At 39.7% G+C, this 22,780-nt stretch overlaps 1 protein-coding gene across 12 annotated transcripts in view; it reads right to left on the bottom strand.

The window, feature by feature from the left end:
* PHACTR4 (phosphatase and actin regulator 4) overlaps positions 1-22,780 on the bottom strand; it is a 109,396-nt gene that overhangs the window by 42,699 nt on the left and 43,917 nt on the right. The window contains exon 1 of one of the 12 annotated variants that reach the window (XM_005895923.2): positions 7,985-8,320. The exons of the other annotated variants lie outside the window; for them this stretch is intronic. Within the exon in view, the coding sequence (XP_005895985.2) occupies positions 7,985-8,030 (46 nt within the window). The 5' untranslated portion in view covers positions 8,031-8,320. Of the gene's footprint in view, positions 1-7,984; positions 8,321-22,780 lie in introns of those variants that run through there. 12 annotated transcript variants of the gene reach the window in all.

The following is a 22,780-nucleotide window of genomic DNA, read 5'->3' as shown; positions in this document are numbered from 1 at the left end:
ATAAACTGAAAATTTTATATAAAACAATATATAATTATTAAAACTAGGTTTCTAGAGTAATAATTCAAGGTTAAAAACAGGGTATATATTTATTTACATTTACATTATTTACACATTACATTATCTAAACTATACTACACATTAAAAAGGAGAATGGAAGGAACTAGTCTAAAATGTAAACATAATTTGATGGTAGGATTATGGGATATTTGCTTTTCTCCTTTCTAGCTTCTTATATTTTGTGTGTGTGTGTTTTTCCTTTACAATGAACATGGATGGCTTTTATAATTGGAACAAAAACAAATTCACTTTGAAAGTGGGAGCCCATAACAGTTAATAAAGTCCAGCATATACATAAATACACAATGGAAAACAACTCTTCCTAAACATTAGGTTCCTATAAAAATGAATTATTTCCCACATAAAAATCACAGTCCGAAGTATTAACCAAATTAAACCATTCAAGGCCATTTTCTTTGGTATCTGGAATAGTGATAGATGAAGCTAGAGAACAAAGTTAATGGTAATCTAAATTCACCAGGTGTAAGCTTTTCAGCTGTGGAATGAAGGGTTTTAAAGTATGCACAAATCCTTGATAGGGGTGGCTGATTAGATGTAATTGAAGCCACTAATCTCTGTAGCATTCTTGAATCCATTAAAACTGTTCAGGTTTCTTACTATGAATTTTTGTCTGACATGAAGAAAATTCAATTGCACCACTTAGAAAACTGCAATAGAAAGAAAGAAAAACTGATGGATGAATAAATGATACAACAAAAACTATAGTTCAGATGTCTAGAAACCACTTTTTAAAATTTTAATGATACAATTACACCTCAAATATTGTTTCTGTACTCCTAAATAAAGGACTTAGAGCATGAGTTTGAAACCACTCATAAGCAAATTTGCACATCAACCAAACATTTGTCCTCAACAACTCTGATTTTACGACCATCTCCCTCCTATTGTCAATTTCACAGAAGAAATACAGGAGTCACATTTGGGTATCTCATTGTTTAAATTAATTACGGAACTTAAAATGTATTTATGGTCCCATTCTGTTTTCCATGAGAGCCAAAAGAAGGTGGTTTCCCTCCTTATTTCCCTTTGTTTGCCAGAAAACAGGGTGTAGAACGCTGCTTACAGTTTTATGGTGTGTGTTCCAAAGAAGTCACGTAACTGCAGGCCACTAGGAAAGCTGTGGAGGTCCTGGTGCTTTCTGGAGGGGGTGGAGGTTAGGAGTGCAAGATACCCAACTAAATTACAGTCTGGAGTTTGAAGCTTCAGTAGTATCTTGAAACTGTGCCCCCGTGTTTAAACTACTTACTTCCTCCTTCAAGTTGTAGTACCTCACATTTCATCGACTTCTTTTTGTAAATTTAACTAATTAAATCTTGCATTATTTTTGGCTGTGCTGGGTCTTTGTTGCTGCGTGCTGGCTTTCTCTAGGTGCGGTCAGTGGCGGCTACTCTCTAGCTGCTGTACACCATGGGCTTCTCACTGCAGCGGCTTCTCCTGTTGTGGAGCACAGGCTCTAGGCGCATGGGCTTCAGGAGTCGTAGCCAACGGGCTCAGTAGTTGAGGCTCACGGGCCCTAGAGTGCGCAGGCTTCAGTACTTGCGGTGCACAGGCCTCCTCTCGGATCAGGGATTGAATCTGTGTCCCCTACACTGCAAAGCGGATTCTTAACCACTGGGCCACGAGGGACGTCCTAGACTTATTTCTTATGTATTATGTAGAGTTCTAGCAGTTTGCTCTTCAACCCTCAGTTTTTTCCTGGTTGGTATTTAACTCAATGTTTTTAGTTCAGGCTCAGTTGATTCACATGAATTTCTGAGGTGATTTTTAAATAAATGTATAGTATTATTAAAAAATTACTTAGTACTTTTCATCTTCAGATAAAGTATTCATTGACTAGTTGCTGTGGGTACATATTATACCTACATTACTTGCTAGAGATAAAGGATAAAACAGGGTTAAACAGTAAGCCCAGTTCATTTTAGAATCTGATTTACAGCCAATTCTTGGTCATCCAAGTTGGAAGGCAAGTTAAGGCACAGGCAACTGTAGTTGACAGATAACTTAGTTTTCAAGACAGTCTTCTTTACCCACTACCCTTCACTAGATTTAGTAATAAGCAACAAATTTACTGGGACTCTCTTAGTTCGAGCTCTATTTCTTATACCTTATTGAGTTTTTCTGCATATAAGTTAAATAAACAGGGTGACAATATACAGCCTTGACGTACTCCTTTTCCTATTTGGAACCAGTCTGTTGTTCCATGTCCAGTTCTAACTGTTGCTTCCTGACCTGCATACAAATTTCTCAAGAGGCAGGTCAGGTGGTCTGGTATTCCCATCTCTTTCAGAATTGTCCACAGTTGATTGTGATCCACACAGTCAAAGGCTTTGGCATAGTCAATAAAGCAGAAATAGATGTTTTTCTGGAACTCTCTTGCTTTTTCCATGATCCAGTGGATGTTGGCAATTTGATCTCTGGTTCCTCTGCCTTTTCTAAAACCAGCCTGAACATCAGGAAGTTCACGGTTCACGTATTGCTGAAGCCTGGCTTGGAGAATTTTAAGCATTACTTTACTAGCGTGTGAGATGAGTGCAATTGTGCGGTAGTTTGAGCATTCTTTGGCATTGCCTTTCTTTGGGATTGGAATGAAAACTGACCTTTTCCAGTCCTGTGGCCACTGCTGAGTTTTCCAAATTTGCTGGGATTTCTTTGGAAGGAATTATGCTAAAGCTGAAACTCCAGTACTTTGGCCACCTCATGTGAAGAGTTGACTCATTGGAAAAGACTCTGATGCTGGGAGGGATTGGGGGCAGGAGGAGAAGGAGACGACAGAGGATGAGATGGCTGGATGGCATCATTGACTCGATGGACTAGAGTTGGAGTGAACTCCGGGAGTTGGTGATGGACAGGAGGCCTGGCGTGCTGCGATTCATGGGGTTGCAAAGAGTCGGACACAACTGAGCGACTGATCTGATCTGATCTGATTGAGTTTTTAAAAATGTATAGAATTTAAAGTGTATAAAATTCTCCTTTTACCCACAAAGCTTTTAATAATCAGTTATTGTCCAAAACTTAAAAATACATAGCTTTGTGCAATAAGATACACACATTCCATTATCAAGAGGCACCAATTATCTTTTTAAGTTCAAGGAATACAGCATAATGATCTGATTTATATATATAGTGATCAATTACTTTTATAATCTCATGATTCTGTTTAATTTCCTTTTATGCCCATCTAACTTGAAACAGATCTTGCTTTTATACAAGCATTTTAACAGCATTAGAACTCTGTAAATGGAGAACACTAATTTATGGTACTTACACTATTGTAGTTGCTTTTGCCTTCGAAAAGAGGATTATTATTGGATTTAAAAAACTGTTTTAGAAAACTGCAACAAAATTACAGAAAGCAAAACCTGCCACTAATGAACAAAGCAGGCTTTGTCTGCAACAGGCCCATAACTTCCCTTGGAAATACTGCATAGTTCTGACCTTTGGGAAATAGAACTGGGAAAGCACTCATGAAGACAGCTCTCTTCTGTATCTTTCTCTGTACCTGCAGGTAAATTAGGTCTGAGATTCCAACTCTAGGAAAACAGTTCTTTGACCATAATTGCACCAAGAAATTATGGTGCTTTACTCTGGCAAATTGGATGTTTATAATTTTTTGATAAAAGTTGCAAGTTGCAAGTTTTTATAGTGAGGTGCGAGATAATATATTCTCTCAGGGAAAAAAACCTTAAACATCTCAAAATTAACCAGCAAGTAGAAAGAAGTAATACATTATTGTGACAATGGGCTATTCAGAAAATAATTTTTGATTGGTATTCTACATTCAATAACAACGGAAAATCCTTTAAGGAGTTCATGACAGACCCCTACACTTTCTCCTGATTCTTGCATCACATGAAGAAAGTAATCCTGTTCCTTCTTTCTCAGAAGCATTTATTTTTAGGTCTAGATAGGTATGAGAGACGTCTGATAATTCTGATGACCAAGTAGTGCCAAGTGTTCTTTCAAGTCTCATGAAGAAGTTTATTTTTAATTAGTCCATCTATTATTCATTTCTATGTTAATATTGTTATATAACTATATTAAAATTTGTCCATCCACCAATCCCCTTACTGATCTTGCCTCCAAATAACATATTATTTCTAAAGCACCCTTCCCAAACCACTATTTTCATGTCTAAGAACCCACAACAACAAATTTCAGAGCAAAATGAATCAAATGATGATGGAAAAGGAATGAAGAGAAAATATGACAATACAATATCTTTTGATGCAGCATATCCTTATACAAAGGAAAAGTGGCAGTGGGGAGAGGGCAATTAGTGAGTGAAAGGTACATGATGGGGCCAAAAAAAAAAAAGAGCTAGACAGGGGGAATGGAAAGGCAGAAAGAGAAGGACAGTTCTAGACTAAATGGCTGGGTAGAATTTATTAAAATTCTTTCTGCCTAATTTAGGGACATGTGATAATTAGCTGTTTGTTTTCATATGATAACATAGTAAAGGATTCCAGTGAACACAGAAACAGCTTTTACATTGATTGAGAATTAGAGTATTATTTGAAAGTTTTACCTCAGTAATTTTTATTTTTGGCCACAGAGCATGGCTTACAGGATCTTAGTTCCTTAACCAGTGATTGAATCCACACCCCCTGCAGTGGGAGCATGGACTCTTAACCACTGGACTGCCAGGGAAGTCCCTATCTCAGTAAACCTACAGACCTCTCCTATAGATATATTTCATTTTAATATGAACTGCTGAGGAACACTGTTTATTTCCTTGAATGGACATCACAGCGTAAATTCTTACTCTGCATTCAAATTCTCTATTGGCTCACCTGTTGTTAGAGAGAACCTACAGTAAAAATACTTGTTTTTACACAACATCTCATAAATTTGTATGTGAGTTCTCCTGCAAAGTTATTTATTTGAAAGCAGACTCTTCTTGGTTAACACCTCGATACTTCCATTATAAGCCATGGGCGGCTAACAACCTTAAAAAATGGAATATGTCTTATACAAATTTTAAAATATGTAAAAATTTTACTTTGAATATTTTACATTCTTTCAAAATTTACTTGTTTGTTTGTTTATGGCTGTGCTGGGTCTTTGTTGCTGTGCAGGCTTTTCTCTCGCTGCAGCAAGCAGGGGCTCCTCTAGCTGTGGTACTTGAGGTACTTGGGCTGCTCATTGTGGTGGCTTTTCTTGTTGTGGAGCATGGGGGCTCTAGACGCTCAGGCTTCAGAAATTGCAGCTCCTGGGCTCTAGAGCACAGGGTCAGCAGTTGTGGTGCATGGGCTTAGTTGCTCCGCAGAATGTGGGGTCTTCCTGGATCAGGGATTGAAGCTGTGTTTCCTGCATTGGCAGGCAGATTCTTTACCAGTGAGCCACCAGGGAAGCCCAATATTATAAAGTCTTGACTAGAAAGAAAACTTCTTAAAGGCACAGACAGGAATTATACCCATAGAGTCTGCCACATTCACAGTGCCTTGAAAATAAGAAATCAATACATTCATTTATTTATTTTTGCATCATTTGGCTTGCCAAACCCAGTACCATCAAGTTTGAAGCTTAAAACTAACTACTGTATTACAGGCCGAGAACTTTGAACAAACGATTTAGCTCTTAATTTACTTTCTACATTTATCTTTCCAAAGAATCTGGTAAAATATTCTTACCAGACACCTACCCATTGAAATGCCTTTAAAATTTCATGAAGAAACTATTATATTTGGTAAAAGACTTTATAGTAATGGTATAGTCCTCAAAGTCATCAATGTTGAGCCTTCAAGACCTGGTCCTGATTTGCTCAAATAGAACACATCCTGAATTATAAATGATAAAATGAAGTCTGTCCATGAAAATAGCTTATCGTTACCTTTGAATTACATAGATAATAGGAAATAAAATCCAAAAATTATACTCAGAATATAAAAGCCTTAGTTAGGTACCCGAGTGATCTCTATTTCTTCTTCATAGGTCTTTTTTTTTTTTTTTTTTCTGGCTGCACTGTGCATCTTGTAGGATCTCAGTTCAAGAACCAGGGATTAAACCCAGATCATAGCAGTGAAAACCCAGAATAGTAGCCACTAGGCCACCAGGGAAATCCCTACTTCAGAAATCTTTTATTAGGGTTGTTGGTAGGCAGAAAAACTGATGAATGATGAGTCCTACTTTTTTTATAGGCAGAAAAGATTATGAATTTTATCTACTGAGATGAAATTTTTTGTCTAGTATTAGATGTTAAATTAGCATTCTGCATAAATATCACCACTCATTAGTAAGTTGTACCTGCTTACCCATCTTGCTTTTCAAAGACCTTTCATTTCCATCTCTCAGATAAATGCCTAGCATGATTTACATCCTGACTTATTAACAAAGAACTATCTTTGTAGTAGAAACCACAGGAAAATTTAATGGCCCAAAAGGGAATTGACTAAATTCTGGAGAGTGGTTACCTCTGGGAACAAAGAAGCAAAATGTTATCATAAGGGAACGTGGGAATAGAGAGAGGGGATGGGGGGAAATATCTCCATTTTTAATTTCATCTCTTAAGATAAGTAGAAGCCCCAGAGGGTCTTTTATATTTTCCTCTATACCCTTTTCTACCTATAAAATATTTCATTAAGAAAAAAAAGTGAGCTACTGAATTGATATGGACTCAGCCCTGGTGATCAAAGTAAAGTCAGTCAAGTTCTGATTTCAGTTCTAAAAATATGTGGCTGAATCACTTACTTTGCAATTGATGTGCCCAAGTTTCAATAAAACATGAAAATTACTTTGTAGGAATTTCATCTGGCAAGTTCTCAGGGGAAAATACACCTCTAGAAATGAAATTACATTAAACCACAAGACATATTTGAGAGTGTTACCTGTGTTTCCACACTTCATGGCTTTCTTTAAAGTCACTAACATTTTTTATTTCTGGGGAAAAAAAAAAGTAGCCTGGGACTGAACATATTTTGTGGTGCTTCATAAATCAAAGAGAAGGTATAAGAAGGTATAAACCTTTTTTAAAAAGTATAATGTCAAGAAATGATTCACAGGTTTTTCCCCACTCTGTTTATATTTAACAACCCTTTAATGAATATCCACTTACATCTATCTTTTCCACCTTTCCATCTTCATCTTCGACAAAACCGCACAATGTTAGGAAAACGAGTCTCAGTGACAGTGAACCTCCATTTCACTTATATTCTTTGAAACTCTGGCTACTCTTACAATGATCAGCCTGGTCTCCAGCTATTTCTGAGACAATAACACTTCAAATGCATAGCACTGACTTCAAAAATATTTATACCAAGCGTTGCCTTATGAGAAACGGAAACACCAGCACAATGGAAGAAGCTTGGAAAGCTTATTTGGAAAATGTACAACTGAGCCTAAAACTTTAACTTAAATCTTAAAAATGGTCCTGTTGGGAATTCCCCGGCAGTCCAGTGGTTAGGATTCTGTGCTTTCACTGTAAAGGGCACAGTGGAACTGGTTCGGGAACTAAGATCCCTCATGCCATGGCCAAAAAAACAAATCAAACCAAAACAAAACATGTCCTGTTTATAGAAGTCAACAATTCTAGTTCTATACCGCATGTATATATCAACAGTTCAAGTCCTGTAAAACAGCAGTAAAACACCACTGACTTCTTAACAACCACGAGTTCTTGTAGCACTTATTCTCCGCAAGGCTAAGAAATTAACAGATGGTTTCCTAGCAATATTATCTTAAAAGTCCAAAAGGATCAAGTAAAACAAAACTATGAGTTGTAAATTAATATAACTGAATGAAAAATGAACTTATATTTTTCTTCATTTATTCTTCACAAAGTGATTAAATATCCTCAAGTTAAAAACATCAAAATCCTCATATTCAAATTCCTATAAAATATTCAACTTCACCTGTAAATCTGCCTTGCCTCTGTCAAGATTTTGTTTTATTGCCTTCTATTACTCACCAACTCCATCTGGATTTACCGGTCTGGAGATGTCAGCTTGCCCCATGATTATGTTGTCTGAAGTGTCTCACAACAGCAAATTGTCACGAACCAAAGCAAACTTTTCTTAAATGATAAATCCACATAAGGAGGCGTCGTGCACTCCTCTCTCAGTGTCACCGCCAGACATCAGGACATGGCACCAGGTCAGTTAATCTGCCGGAGTTTCTGTTTCCCTGTATCCCGCCCGGACCAGGCACTGGTGGTTCTCACAAATAATCTTCACGCTGGCTCTCTTCACACAGGAATGCCTGTCATTCCAGAGTGCACACTGTGAAGAGCTCCAGGGCAGGAAGGGGAGGAGACTGCCAACCACATTCTAGTTGCTGAGAGGCATAGCCCTGAAAGTCCACACCTACTTTTCCTGACACTGAGCTGGGTTACAACTTTCCAGACTCCCAGTCATGAAGCGAGACTACCAAAGACTTCAATTTAATTTTAATTTAATCACACAAAAAACATCAGGGTTATGCATAAGCAGGCTGATGGGAGCAGGAGTCCATTCCAAGGTATGTTCTAGACACAGGCTTGCCTCAAAATCAGACCATTCTGACTCTTCCCTGCTTGCCCTAAAACTGTAGTTCCTACCTGTGAGAGCATACTCAGAGAAGAATGAGATTTGTGTACTGGGAATTAATAACATTAGAAACAATATTTTAGAACTAAATAGATTTTTTTCTAAAAATAAAAAGAAATATATCTGAAAATCTGGCTCACTAAAATAGTAAAATTGAAATAAACATTTGTAAGATATTACATAATACTTCAGGTTTCCCTACTGACTCAATGGTGAAGAATCCACCTGTCAATGCAGAAGATGTGGGTTTGATCTCTGGGTTGAGAAGATCTCTTGGAGAAGGCAACTCACTGCAGTATTCTTGCCTGGGAAATCCCATGGAGAGAGGAGCCTGGAGGGCTTAAAGTTCATGGGGTCGCAAAAGAGTCAGACATGACTTAGCAACTGAACAACAACAACTTGTAGTACTTTTCTTTCTGTTTAAATTCAACAATAATCTTGAGAAATCAAGATTGCTGGGAGAAATATCAATAACCTCAGATATGCAGATCAGAAAGTGAAGAGGTACTGAAAAGCCTCTTGATAGTGAAAAGAGGAGAGTGAAAAAGTTGGCTTAAAGCTCAACATTCATAAAACTAAGATCATGGCATCTGGTCCCCTCACTTCATGGGAACTAGATGGGGAAATAGTGGAAACAGTGTCAGACTTTATTTTTCTGGGCTCCAAAATCACTGCAGATGATGATCACAGCCATGAAATTAAAAGATGCTTACTCCTTGGAAGGGAAGTTATGATCAACCTAGATAGCATACTCAAAAGCAGAGACATTACTTTGCCAACAAAGGTCCGTCTAGTCAAGGCTATGGTTTTTCCAGTGGTCATGTATGGATGTGAGAGTTGGACTGTGAAGAAAGCTGAGAGCCGAAGAATTGATGCTTTTGAACTGTGGTATTGGAGAAGACTCTTGAGAGTCCCTTGGAGTACAAGGAGATCCAACCAATCCATTCTAAAGATCACTCCTAGGTGTTCATTGGAAGGACTGATGCTGAAGCTGAAACTCCAGTACTTTGGCCACCTCATGCGAAGAGTTGACTCATTAGAAAAGACTCTGATGCTGGGAGGGATTGGGGGCAGGAGGAGAAGGGGACGACAGAGGATGAGATGGCTGGATGGCATCACTGACTTGATGGACATGAGTTTGAGTAAACTCTGGGAGTTAGTGATGGACAGGGAGGCCTGGCGTGCTGCGATTCATGGGGTCGTGAAGAGTTGGACACGACTGAGCAACTGAACTGAACTGAACTGAGTAATTTTGAGCACTATATTAAGGAGCTTTACACTGTCTATATCCTTTAATTATCACCACAACTAAACAGGAATTGTGAAGAATATATTATTATCAGATAAGAATACTAAAGCTAGTGAGGTCAAATCCTGTGTTTGTCAAAGCCCTAATATTCCTTTAACAAAAAACAGCTACCCCTGAAACTGAGCTTTTAGCTTAAATCTTTGTTCTGCAAACTCAGATTCCAGGAAGATTTCTAGTATCTGGATTTTTCCCTTTGCCTTTCATTAGCACTGCTCTTCTTTTCCCATTATCTTATCTCTATTATCTGTTTGCCTTTTTTTTTGAATTTGTGGCCATGCTTCCCAGCATGAGAATCTTAGTCCCCCGACCAGGGATTGAACCTATGCCCCTTGTAGTGGAAATGTGGTGTCTTAACCACTGGACCTTCAAGAAACCCCCTCTATTATCTGCTTTTGATTAAATAGCAAAGGTAAGGAATAAGAGGCTGCCCTTGTAGCTCAATCGGTAAAAGAATCTGCCTGCAATGCAGGAGACCTGGGTTTGATTCCTGGGTTAGAGAAGATCTCCTGGAGAAGGATATGACAACCCATTCCAGTATTCTTGCCTGGAGAATCCCATGAACAGAGTCTGGCAGACTACAGTCCCTGGGGTTGCAAGAGTTGGACACAACTCAGTGACTAAACCACCACCAAGGAATAAGAAAATGACAATGCTAAGGCATCAGTAAGAAAAAAATGTGTACACTTGGACAAAAATTATTTGTTAGTAATAGTAGTAAAAAAAATATGATATTGACCATGAAAATTGGAAAGAATAAAAGGAAAAATACATTGAAATTTTACATTGAAAGAATGCTCCAACTTAACAATGTCAAATACCTTCAAAGCGGGCCCTTACATTTATTAGCCTGAAAACACACATGTGCAATAGCACCTCTGACTCCTGGAAAATGCGGAAGCAGAGGTGGGAAAAACATCCCCAGCACCTACATATCACAGTTACCATCATCATGAAGAAAACACAGCATATAGTTTAAGAAGATGAGCTTTGGAGGCAGACTACCATTTTAATTCCAGCTCTATTACAAGGTGTGAACACTAGGCAAGTGGCTTCATCTCCCTGGGCCTCATCTGTTACCTAATCTGTAAAGTGCGCATAACAATACTTAGCAGTACAAGGCAGTAGTAAGCATTAAATGACACGAACAGAAATAAAGCACTTCATAACGTGTCTGGCTCATGGAAAAATCTCAATAAATGCAAGCAATACTCATCATTGTTGTTATAGTGAAAAAACAAGTCAAAAAAGGAGAGCTTAGGCCAGAAAACCCAGCCATTACCAAAAGGTTAGTCAGAAACGGAAGAGGATGACATTTCTGTACCATGAATCCAGAGAGCAAACTGGAAGAAGCAGGCCAAGGAGGAAGTCTGAACACAATCAGGGATGGTGCACAGAAACATTAAGCAGATGGAACAGCCCAGACGTGTGGACTACCATGAATTAGTTCAAAACAGGCACATTAAACACACACACACATACACAGAGCCCAGAAACTGTACTACAGAATCTAGTTCGTGCTGACAGAACCGTATAAGAATAGAACAGACAGGGAGTTTCTACATGGTCCAGTGATCAAGAATCTGCCTGGCAATGCAGGGGACATGGGTTCAATCCCTGGGTCAGGGGAGATCTCACATGCCACAGAGCAACAAAGCCTGCAGGCTGCAAACACTGAGCTTGCACTCTAGGGCTCCGTAAGAGAAGCCACCGCAGTGAGGAGCCCGCACACCTCAGGAAGAATAGCCCTCGCCCACCTCAACTAGAGAAAGCCTGTATGCAGCAACAAAACCTCAGCATAGCCAAAAATAATTTTTTTTAAAAAGAGTAGAACAGATAGATTTAAGGATCCTTATCTCATATGGCTACTGTTTACCATCTGCCAATTTTAAATGCCCAGCTTGACTTGGCTCACTACTAATCTTGGGTATTTGAAACCAGAAATAAATCCAAGGCCTCCAAGGTGGCTCAGATATCAAGAATCTGCCTGCCAGTGCCAGAGCTTCAGGAGACTCGGATTCGATTCCTGGATTGGGAAGATCTCCTGGAGGAGGAAATGGCAACCCACTCCAGTATTCTTGCCAGGATAACCCCATGGACAGAGGAGATTGGAGGGCTACAGTCCATGAGGTCGCCAAGAGTCAGACATGACTGAGTGACTGAGCATGCATGCACAATAAACATAGGATTAAATAAAGAATCTTAGTGATCATCCGGCTCAATCTCCTACTCTTTATAAAAGAAAGACTGAAGGTTCAAGAGGTTAAATGCTTTGCTCAGAGACAGCACTAAAACCCAAGTCTCCTGATTCTAACTCCAGGACTCACTTTGGTTCTTGTAAAAATGGCTAAGGATATATTTATTTCCTAAAGACAGAATCATTTCCCAAGGAAATCCATACTTTACAACAATCACAAATCTCTCAGAAATTCTAATGGTGTCACCTATGTACCAAACCAGACTGGGAAACGAGTACGTCAAAGCTGTATATTGTCACCCTGCTTGTTTAACTTATATGCAGAGTTCATCATGCAAAATGCCAGGCTGGATATGGCACAAGCTGGAATCAAGACTGCCGGGAGAAATATCAATAACCTCAGATATGCAGATGACACCACCCTTAAGGCAGAAAGTGAAGAGGAACTAAGAAGCCTCTTGATGAAAGTGAAAGTGGAGAGTGAAAAAGTTGGCTTAAAACTCAACATTCAAAAAGCAAAGATGATGGCATCTGTTCCCATCTCTTCATGGCAAATAGATGGGGAAACAATGGAAGCAGTGATAGACTTTATTATCTTGATCTCCAAAATCACTGTGGATGGTGACTGCAGCCATGAAAGTAAAAGACGCTTGCTCCTTGGGAGAAAAGCTATGAAAAACCTAGACAGCATATTAAAAAGCAGAGACATTACTTTGCCGACAAAGGTCTGTCTAGTTAAAGCTATGGTATGGTTTTTCCAGTAGTCATGTATGGATATGAGAGTGGGACCATAAAGAAAGCTGAGCACCAAAGAATTGATGTTTTTGAACTATGGTGCTGGAGAAGACTCTTGAGAGTCCCTTGGACAGCAAGGAAATCAAACCAGTCCATCCTAAAGGAAATCAACCCTGAATATTCACTGGCAGGACTGATGCTAAAGCTGAAACTCCAGTACTCTGGCCACCTGACAGGAAGAACTGACTTACTGGAAAAGACCCTGATGCTGGGAAAGATTGAGGGCAGGAGGAGAAGGGGATGACAGAGGATGAGATGGTTGGATGGCATCACTGACTCAATGGACATGAGTTTGAGCAAGCTCCAGGAGTCGGTGATGCACAGGGAAGCCTGGCGCGCTGCAGTCTGTGGTGTTGCAAAGAGTCGGACACAACTGAGCGACTGTACTGAATGAACTGAGGTACCAAACCAACAAATGTTCCCTAACCAGCATGTCTCAGTTTCATTCTAACAATCAATATTCAAGATTTTTTTTTTGATGTGGACCATTTTTAAAGTCTTTATTGAATTTGTTACAATATTGATTTTATGCTTTGGTTTTGTGGTGGTGAGGCATGTGGGATCCCAGCTCCCTGACCAGGGATCAAACCTGTACCCCCTGCATTGGAAAGCAAAGTCTTAATCCCTAGAGAGCTAGAGAGTCTTCAATATTTACTCTGTAACAACAAAAGTAGACAAGTGGGGAGAGGGGAAGATATTGGCCCCCTGATGGCTTTAAAACTTAACAATAAGGCCTTGAGTTCATTCTAGCTTTCCATGCGGTACATTTTAGAAATGCAAAGGCAACTCTCACTTCAACTTTGTAAGAAGTAGACAACTCTCTCTTAAGAGTCACCTAATAAGCTTCTCTTGTAGTTCACTTGGTAAAGAATCTGCCTGCAGTGCAGGAGACCCCAGTTCGATCCCTGGACTGGGAAGATCCTCTGGAGAAGGAAATAGCAACCCACTCCAGTATCCTTGCATGGAAAATCTCATGGACAGAGAAGCCTGGTGGGCTGCAGTCCATGGGGTCGCAAAGAGTTGGGTACGACTGAGCAACTGACACTTACTTATTTAATAAGATACTTTCTTTTAGAATACTTTTCTTCCACAGATTATTGCCTCAAGGAATGGGGCAAGTCATTGATTTAAATTTGTGAATCTCTTCCAGTTTTATTCAGGGAAAGAGCAAAAGAGGCCTTATGAAGCTTAATACGCAAAGTAATCTAAGCTACAGTTTAGATTTGAGTGTGTGTGCGCTGTCACTCAGTCGTGTCAGCTCTGCAACCCCATGGACTGGCGCCCTCAGTTCCTCTGCCCATGAGATTTCCCAGGCAAGAATACTGGAGTGGGCTGCCATTTCCTCCTCCAGGGGATCTTTCTGACCCAGAAATAGAACCTGTGTCTCCTGCATTGTCAGGCAGATTGTTTACCACTGAGCCACCTGGGAAACCCCACAGCTTAGATTTAAAGAGAAACTGAAGCCCTCTAACCAGTCTCACTTTATTGAAGAACTGTTTCTAAGCAAACAAGGGTGAGCACTCAAAACCTTTAGTGATGTTTATAACAGGTTCGATTCCTGTTGGCCAGCACATCAGACAATAACATGACAACATGCTTTATATTTTCAACAGTTTACAAGATCAAAAAAGTGTAATGCTTCCATATAAATGTACTTTTATGCCGAAGTATCAGTATAAATTGGATTACCTAGGAGAGTGAGCTCTTCACTATTTCAATCACATTTCCCTCAGCTTAATTCAGCATACAACTTTCTTAAGTTTGAGATGTCTCAAGAAGGAACTTTAGTGAGAGGTTGGGAAGAAAATCACTTTCCTCTGGGAAAGGTTCACAGAGAGAAATTAACAGCTCAAACAGACACATATTCAAATGAAAGACTAATTTTCAACTTCTGGATATATAATTGAGGGAGGGAGCAGCTTTTTATTCTTTATTCCACCACCTAATTCTATCTACTCTGGCTGGCTCTGAACAGGAGATCAGTTCAGTTCAGTTGCTCACTTCTGTCCAACTCTTCGAGACCCCATGGACTGCAGCATGCCAGGCCTCCCAGTCCATCACCAGCTCCAGGAGTTTACCCAAACCCACGTCCATTGAGTCAGTGATGTCATCCAACCACCTCATCCTCTGTCGTCCCCTTCTCCTCTCACCTTCAATCTTTCCCAGCATTAGGGTCTTTTCAAATGAGTCAGCTCTTCACATCAGGTGGCCAAAGTATTGGAATTTCAGCTTCAAACATCAGTCTGAACAGGAGATAACATCCTTTGATAATCTATATCTCAAATTCCAAGTGGAAATTATAAAGCCCTTGTAAATGCTTCATTATCTCATCTATTTGTATAAACCTCTCCCTTGGTTTGGAATTTCTTTTCCTTATCCACCTAGGGAACTCCCACTCATCCTTTAAGAATTGGTTCAAATGCTGCCTCCACTATTACAAGCCTTTTCTTAGTTATTCAAGCAGAATTCAAACAAAGATTTACTGATCACTGATTATGTGCCCAGCAATGTGTTGGAACTAAAAACAATAGTTTTTTGTCCTTAAGGTGCTTACAGTTCAAAGAAATAGGATCTAGAATAGAGCACGATAAGCACCTAGGTGCTACACAAACACAGACTAGTGGGTGCAGAGGTGTCTACTTTCTCCTCAGTGATCAGAGAAAATATTGTGAATTAAATGACTTCTAAAATCTGAGTCAGTCATAGAAGAAATAACAGAGGCGAGAAAAATATCAAGGCAGCAAGAGAAAACACTGGAAGAGTAAAGAGCCAACTACGACATCATGCCAGATACATCACCCTAAATTTGCCAACAAAGGTCTGTATAGTCAAAGCTACGGTTGTTCCAGTAGTCATGTATGGATATGAGAGTGAGACCACAAAGAAGGCTGACTGCCAAAGAATTGATGCTTTCTAAGTGTGGTGCTGAAGAGGACTCTTGAGAGTCCCTTGGATAGCAAGGAGATCAAACCAGTCAATCCGAAAGGAAATTAACCCTGAATACTCATTGGAAGGACTGATGCTGAAGCTAAAGCTCCAATACTTTGGCCACCTGACCTGAGGAGCTGACTCACTGGAAAAGATCCTGATGCTGGGAAAGACTGAGGGCAGGAGGAAAAGGGGCTGACAGAGGATGAGATGGCTGGATGGTTTCACCAACTCAATGGACACAGTTTGAGCAAATTCCAGGAGGTAGTGAAGGACAGGGAAGCCTGGCATGCTGCAGTCCATGAGGCTGCAAAGACTGAGAAACAACTTAGCCACTGAACAACAACTACCACAAAAAACAAATTGCAATGGTCTTCAGACTTCTCCACTGAGCAGGAACCATGATGTATTTACACTGAAACCCTCAATGCCTGGCACAACTTAGTGCACAGTGGACATGCAAAAAGTATTTATTAATCTTCAGTACAATGGAAGAAACAGCATTCCTCAACTTTAAGCTTTGCTCACAGCACCTATAAGTTGAACAAAAAGTTCATTAGTTCTTTTCCATAAGATGGCTCTGCTGCTGCTGCTAAGTCGCTTCAGTCGTGTCCAACTCTGTGCGACCCCAGAGACAGCAGCCCACCAGGCTCCCCCGTCCCTGGGATTCTTCAGGCAAGAACACTGGAGTGGACTGCCATTTCCTTCTCCAATGCATGAAAGTGAAAAGTGAAAGTGAAGTTGCTCAGTCGTGTCCGACTCTTAGCGACCCCATGGACTGCAGCCCACCAGGCTCCTCCATCCATGGGATTTTCCAGGCAAGAGTACAGGAGTAGGGTGCCATTGCCTTCTCCGAAGATGGCTCTAAGTAGCACTCAATTATCTTTAACTTCATTCGAAACAATTTTGTTGGCTTGCACTGTGACAGCTGTTAAATCAGTATGCATTAAAAAAAATCAGAATTGGTGAATTTTTGTGTAGCCATTTTAATATTAAAGATGGAATAAAAAACAATATTTTAACATATTATGCTTTATTATTTCAAGAAAGGTAAAAATGCAACTGAAATGCAAAAATAGATTTGTGCAGTGTATGTAGAAAGTGCTGTGACTGACTGACTGTGTCAAAAGTGGTTTGGGAAGTTTTGTGCTGGAGATTTCTCCTTGGACGATGCTCCAAGGTCAGGTAGACGAGTTGAAGTAGTCAGCAATCAAACTGAGATGTGACTTGAGAACAATTAATGCTATACCAGGTGAAGGATACCTGACATACTCAAAATATCCAAATCAAGCATTGAAAAGTCATTTGCTCCAGCTTGATTATGTCAATCAATTTGACATTTGGGTTCCATAGAAGTTAAACAAACAAAAAAAAACCCTTCTTGATTGTATTTTGGCAGGTGATTATCCACTTAAACGTAATGAAAATGTTCCCTTTTTAAAGCAAATGAGGAGGGGTGATGAAAAGTGAATACTGCACAATAATGTAGAATGGAAGAGATCGTGGGGCAAGTGAAATGAACCACCATCAACCACACTGAAGGCTGGTCTTTTTCCAAAGGTGATGCTGCGTATACGAGATTGACAGGGAGTCCTCTATCATGAGCTCCTTCCAGAAGACCAAACGATTAACTACGACAAATGCTGCTCCCAATTAGATCAAATGAAAGTAGCACTCGATGAAAAGCATCTGGAATTAAATCAACAGAAAACTCATAGTCTTCCATCAGAATAACGCAAGACCATGTTTATTTGATAACTAGGCAAAAACTTACAGCTTAGCTGCAAGTTCTGATTTATCTAGACATTGCACCTTCGGACGTCCATTTATACTGGTCTTTACAAAATTCTCTAAATGGAAAATAATTTCAGTTCCCTGGAAGACTGTAAAAGGCACCTGGTAAAGTCCTTTGCTCAGAAAGACAAAAAGTTTTGAGAAGATGGAATTATAAGGTTGCCTGAAAAATACTAGAAGGCAGTGGAACAAAATGGTGAACCTGTTGTTCAATAAAGTTCTTGGTGAAAATGAGAAATGTGTTTTTTAGTTTTACCTTAAAACCAAAGGAACTTTTTGGCCAACCCCATAGTAACAAAAGGCAGTTAAGGTGAAAAGTATCACAGATGAAGGGATGGAATAAATATAAAGACCATACACTAATCCATCATTCTAAACAATCTTGAGAATTGTCGTGAAACTCTCAATTTCATGGGGAAAAAAAAATGGCATCTTAGGATGGTTTTTGAGAATTTACTGCTTTGCAAGTGGTAACAACTTTCAAAGAAGACAAACGTGTCAGGTAAATGTTTACATAGATCCTCATATAATCACAACTGCTAGGCTCATGCAGAAAGCACGTCTTCTTCAAGTGAACTAACTGGAAGAACAGGCTGAAAGACATAGGCTAAACTTAAGGGGGAGCCACTGGGACTGCCATCCCTGACTCCAGTAACACCGCTTTCTTTCTGTGGCTCACTCATTGGAGGCAAAAAATGAACACCCCTGCCACCTGTTCTACATCAAATACGGCAACTGTTGTCCCTTGCCTGCCCCGCTTCCAGAAGGCTGCATGGCTTACCAGAGAGAAAAGCGAGGTTTCGGAATTATATATATGTAACTGTGGAAAATTTCAGCTTTTCCATTTACTGATTAAGAGACTCTGACTGCTGCTGCTGCTAAGTCATTTCAGTCGTGTCCGACTCTGTGTGACCCCGTAGACAGCAGCCCACCAGGCTCCCCCATCCCTGGGATTCTCCAGGCAAGAACACTGGAGTGGCTTGCCATTTCCTTCTCCAATGCATGAAAGTGAAAAGTTAAAGTGAAGTCGCTCAGTCGTGTCCAACTCTTAGCGACCCCATGAACTGCAGCCTACCAGGCTCCTCCATCCATGGGATTTTTCAGGCAAGAGTACTGGAGTAGGGTGCCATTGCCTTCTCCGAGAGACTCTGAACAAGTTACTTAACATATGATACAGAGATAATTATGCAGAGTTTTTGTGAGGATTAAATAAGAGAAATCTCTAAATTATAGTCTGATGATTGAAGGTGCTTAATGTATTTGGCTTCTTCTTGCCCCACTTAAGATTCTTTACATATTTAAATGACACCACAATGTTTACATTTAAGCATCACAGTTTCTTAAAAAATGGGAGAGGTTCTGACGGGCTGCTACATCACCAAGGCTATATACATGACACGAAGAAATGTAATGCTTACAAGCCTACAATATGTTGGACTGTGTTTATGGGAGAAAGAAATTGAATTATGCCAGCAGGACTGCTTTCAGATCCATGGAACAAAAGACCTCAGGCTAGGGAATGGGAGCTATTGAAATTCCTTTTGTTTTCTCTTAAAGCTTTTTTTTTTCAAAGACAGTAAGTACTTAAGGGTGCCCTAGTGGTCAGGAGCTGTTTCTAGATTTGAGGAGCTGGTCATAACAATTATAGTGAACAGGAAAGTTTCAGTTAAGAAAGACAAAGGGTTTCTCTCTGCCTAGGTTAAGGGACTAGGTAGGTCTTCACAGCACAGTAGAGTCAGCGGGAAAGGTAAGCCTATATGAAAATGAGAATTAGCTGAATGGAAATGAGCGGATGTGAAAAAAAATAATTGAGCAAAAAGATTCACAGGTTGTGTGGATGAGGGAAAAAGGGAAATGAGAAGAGGATAAAAATGACATTCATGAAACTTTAACCACTATGTGACATCAGGTATTTGGATCAAATTATTGCCAAGTTTCCTTCGAGTTCTGAAATTCTATGGCAGAGTCAAACTAATGACTTAACTAATTCAGTGTTCTGTTTCAAATAATGGTCCCAAGAAATGTTTTATTACAGAGAACAGTGGCCATGGTGCACTTAATATAGCTAACCCAACTCAATGCTTGCCATAGAATGCAAAATAAGTGCTTAATGAATTGGGGTATTATTATTGGGAAGCCACAATCCTCATTTATTCATCCCACAAATATTTCCTGAGTATCTCTAAAGTATTAGGTATTGTTTTAGGTGTTGGAAACACTGCACTAGATATAAAGAGGGAAAAATCTACGCCTTCTTTCTAGTGTGTTAGATGGTGATAACTGCTATTAAAAAAATTATTCCGGGAAAGGAAATAGGACGGGCTAAGAGAGAGGGAATAAATTATAAACTGTGCAAGCAGAAGGGCCTCATTGGGAAGATGATATGTAAACAGAGACCTTTGCAACACATTCTTCAATTAATGTACTAAAAATAAATATTAATTGCAACTATGGTTTTTCCAGTAGTCACGTATAGATGTGAGAGTTGAACTATAAAGAAAGCTGAGCGCCGAAGAACTGATGCTTTTGAACTGTGGTGTTGGAGAAGACTCTTGAGAGTCCCTTGGACTGCAAGGAGATCCACTCAGTCCATTGTAAGGAGATCAGTCTTGGGTGTTCATTTGTAGGACTGATGTTGAAGCTGAAACTCCAATACATTGGCCACCTGATGTGAAGAACTGACTCATTTGAAAAGACCCTGATGCTGGGAAAGATTGAGGGGAAGAGCAAAGGGGCCGACAGAGGATGAGATGGTAATGCCATGTCACCGACTCAATGGACATGGGTTTGGGTGAACTCCGGGAGTTGGTGATGGACAGGGAGGCCCGGCGTGCTGTGGTTCATGGGGTTGCAAAGAGTTGGACACGACTGAGCGACTGAACTGAACTGAACTGAATGACTGGTCAGTGAAGTAAGGGTTATCAAATGGGCTGGTCAGTTCTCAAATACTTAAAAGATGTGCTAACACTGCAGTCCCTCTTCAGTTCAGCTCAGTTCAGTCACTCAGTCGTGTCTGACTCTTTGAGACCCCATGAATTGCAGCACACCAGGCCTCCCTGTCCATCACCAACTCCCGGAGTTCACTCAGACTCAAGGCCATCGAGTCAGTGATGCCATCCAGCCATCTCATCCTCTGTCATCCCCTTCTCCTCCTGCCCCCAATCCCTCTCATCATCAGAGTCTTTTCCAGTGAGTCAACTCTTTGCATGAGGTGGCCAAAGTATTGGAGTTTCAGCTTCAGCATGAGTCCTTCCAAAGAACACCCAGGACGGATCTCCTTTAGAATGGACTGGTCGGATCTCCTTGCAATCCAAGGGACTCTCAAGAGTCTTCTCCAACACCACAGTTCAAAAGCATCAATTCTTTGGCACTCAGCTTTCTTCACAGTCCAACTCTCACATCCATACATGACCACTGGAAAACCCATAGCCTTGACTAGACGGACCTTTGTTGGCAAAGTAGTGTCTCTGCTTTTCAAAATGCTATCTAGGTTGGTCATAACTTTCCTTTCAAGGAGTAAGCGTCTTTTAATTTCATGGCTGCAATCACCATCTGCAGTGATTTTGGAGCCCAAAAAAATAAAGTCTGAGCCTGTTTCCACTGTTTCCTCATCTATTTTCCATGAAGTGATGGGACCAGATGCCATGATCTTAGTTTTCTGAATGTTGAGCTTTAAGCCAACTTTTTCACTCTCCTCTTTCACTTTCATCAAGAGGCTTTTTAGTTCCTCTTACATATGATTATTTACCTAAATTAATATTAATACATTTGTATTAAATACAATTTGCAGTTCAGTTTCTCAACTGTATTAGCCACATTTCACACATGGCTACCACACTGGCCAGTGCAGATCTAGAACATTTCCATCACTGCACAAAGTTCTATCAGACAGGGCGAACCCAAAGGATTTTTAAAGCACACTTATAAGTCTTCCACTAACATCAAAACAGAGTATTTCATAGGCATGTGGTATCTATTTTCCATGCCACCAACTACTAAACATCAACTACTAAAGGCAGTATACTCTGAAGAAACATTGACAGTTTAAAAAAGTTTCCTTTTATTCAGTTACAAACTACTGAGATATTTATACTCACAATCTTTGATACTCTTCCTTTAACAGCTGAATTACTATTTCCTTTCCTAGTAACACACAAGTAAAGCCTTTGACTATTAATAACAACTTAAAGCCTAAAGAAGGATGATTTTATCTCAGTGTAAAGATATATGTAGAATTATATCCATTTGTTATTGCTTGAAAATCAGCAACCTCCATCTTACTGAACATCCATTTAATATTCTTTCTACTCCAAATAGTACTTTTTTCATGTAGTTATAGTGAAAGTGATTGAGAAATCTTATCTTAAATACAAAAATATTTTATAAAACCACATAACATCCATAAAAACTAAGTCCCAAATGGCCTCCACTAAGGAACCTGGAGGTATCAATGATGTGTAGAAACTAACCAGTCAGAAATTAAGGAGCTGCCCATCACAGGGTTTTTGACACACTGGATGTTCTCCAGTAAGGTGGCATTCATTGCTGATGACTCAGAGAGATGACTCTGAGCCAGTATCACTTCTCTCCTTCCTTCTCTCTCTTTCATAACTCTAACTTCTTTGGCCCTCAGTTTCATTTTAAGACAGTAAGAAAGAAACCTAATTACCAATACTCAGCCACATATCCAGTGGGAATACAATTCATGCCTGATGATAGCTATAACATTTGTAACAGTTATTCAGAAATTTCCAACAGGAAATCCCCTTAAACATTCTTTTCCGGTACATGTGCAGGAGCATACATACTTTATCTTCTACTAAATAAAAATTCTGAGTAATGAACACCTGGTTACACCATGAGTCAACAGTAATTCCGCAAAAGAACCAAGGGTGACTACACAAACGGTGTTTCTATCAAACTTGCTCCATCCAGTAATTCAATGTACTTTATTCTGTTTTCTATGTAAGAGATATCCATCTCTTTTATACCATTCTTTTCCCTCAAAACTCTCAAACTTTCACAACCACAGAACCTAGGAGGTGAGGCACTGGAGGAAAAATTGGTTGTATTTATAAATTCAAAGAGAAGAAGTGTTGTGGATTACACATACCTTTGCTTCTACATCTTATTTTTAAAAAAGTAACAGTGAAACATATT

This window comes from Bos mutus, chromosome 2 (assembly GCF_027580195.1).
Source record: "Bos mutus isolate GX-2022 chromosome 2, NWIPB_WYAK_1.1, whole genome shotgun sequence".
In the NCBI taxonomy this organism is placed as follows: Eukaryota; Metazoa; Chordata; class Mammalia; order Artiodactyla; family Bovidae; genus Bos; species Bos mutus.
The sequence above is the reverse complement of the archived record's forward strand: the minus strand, read 5'-3'. Positions and strand labels throughout refer to the sequence as shown.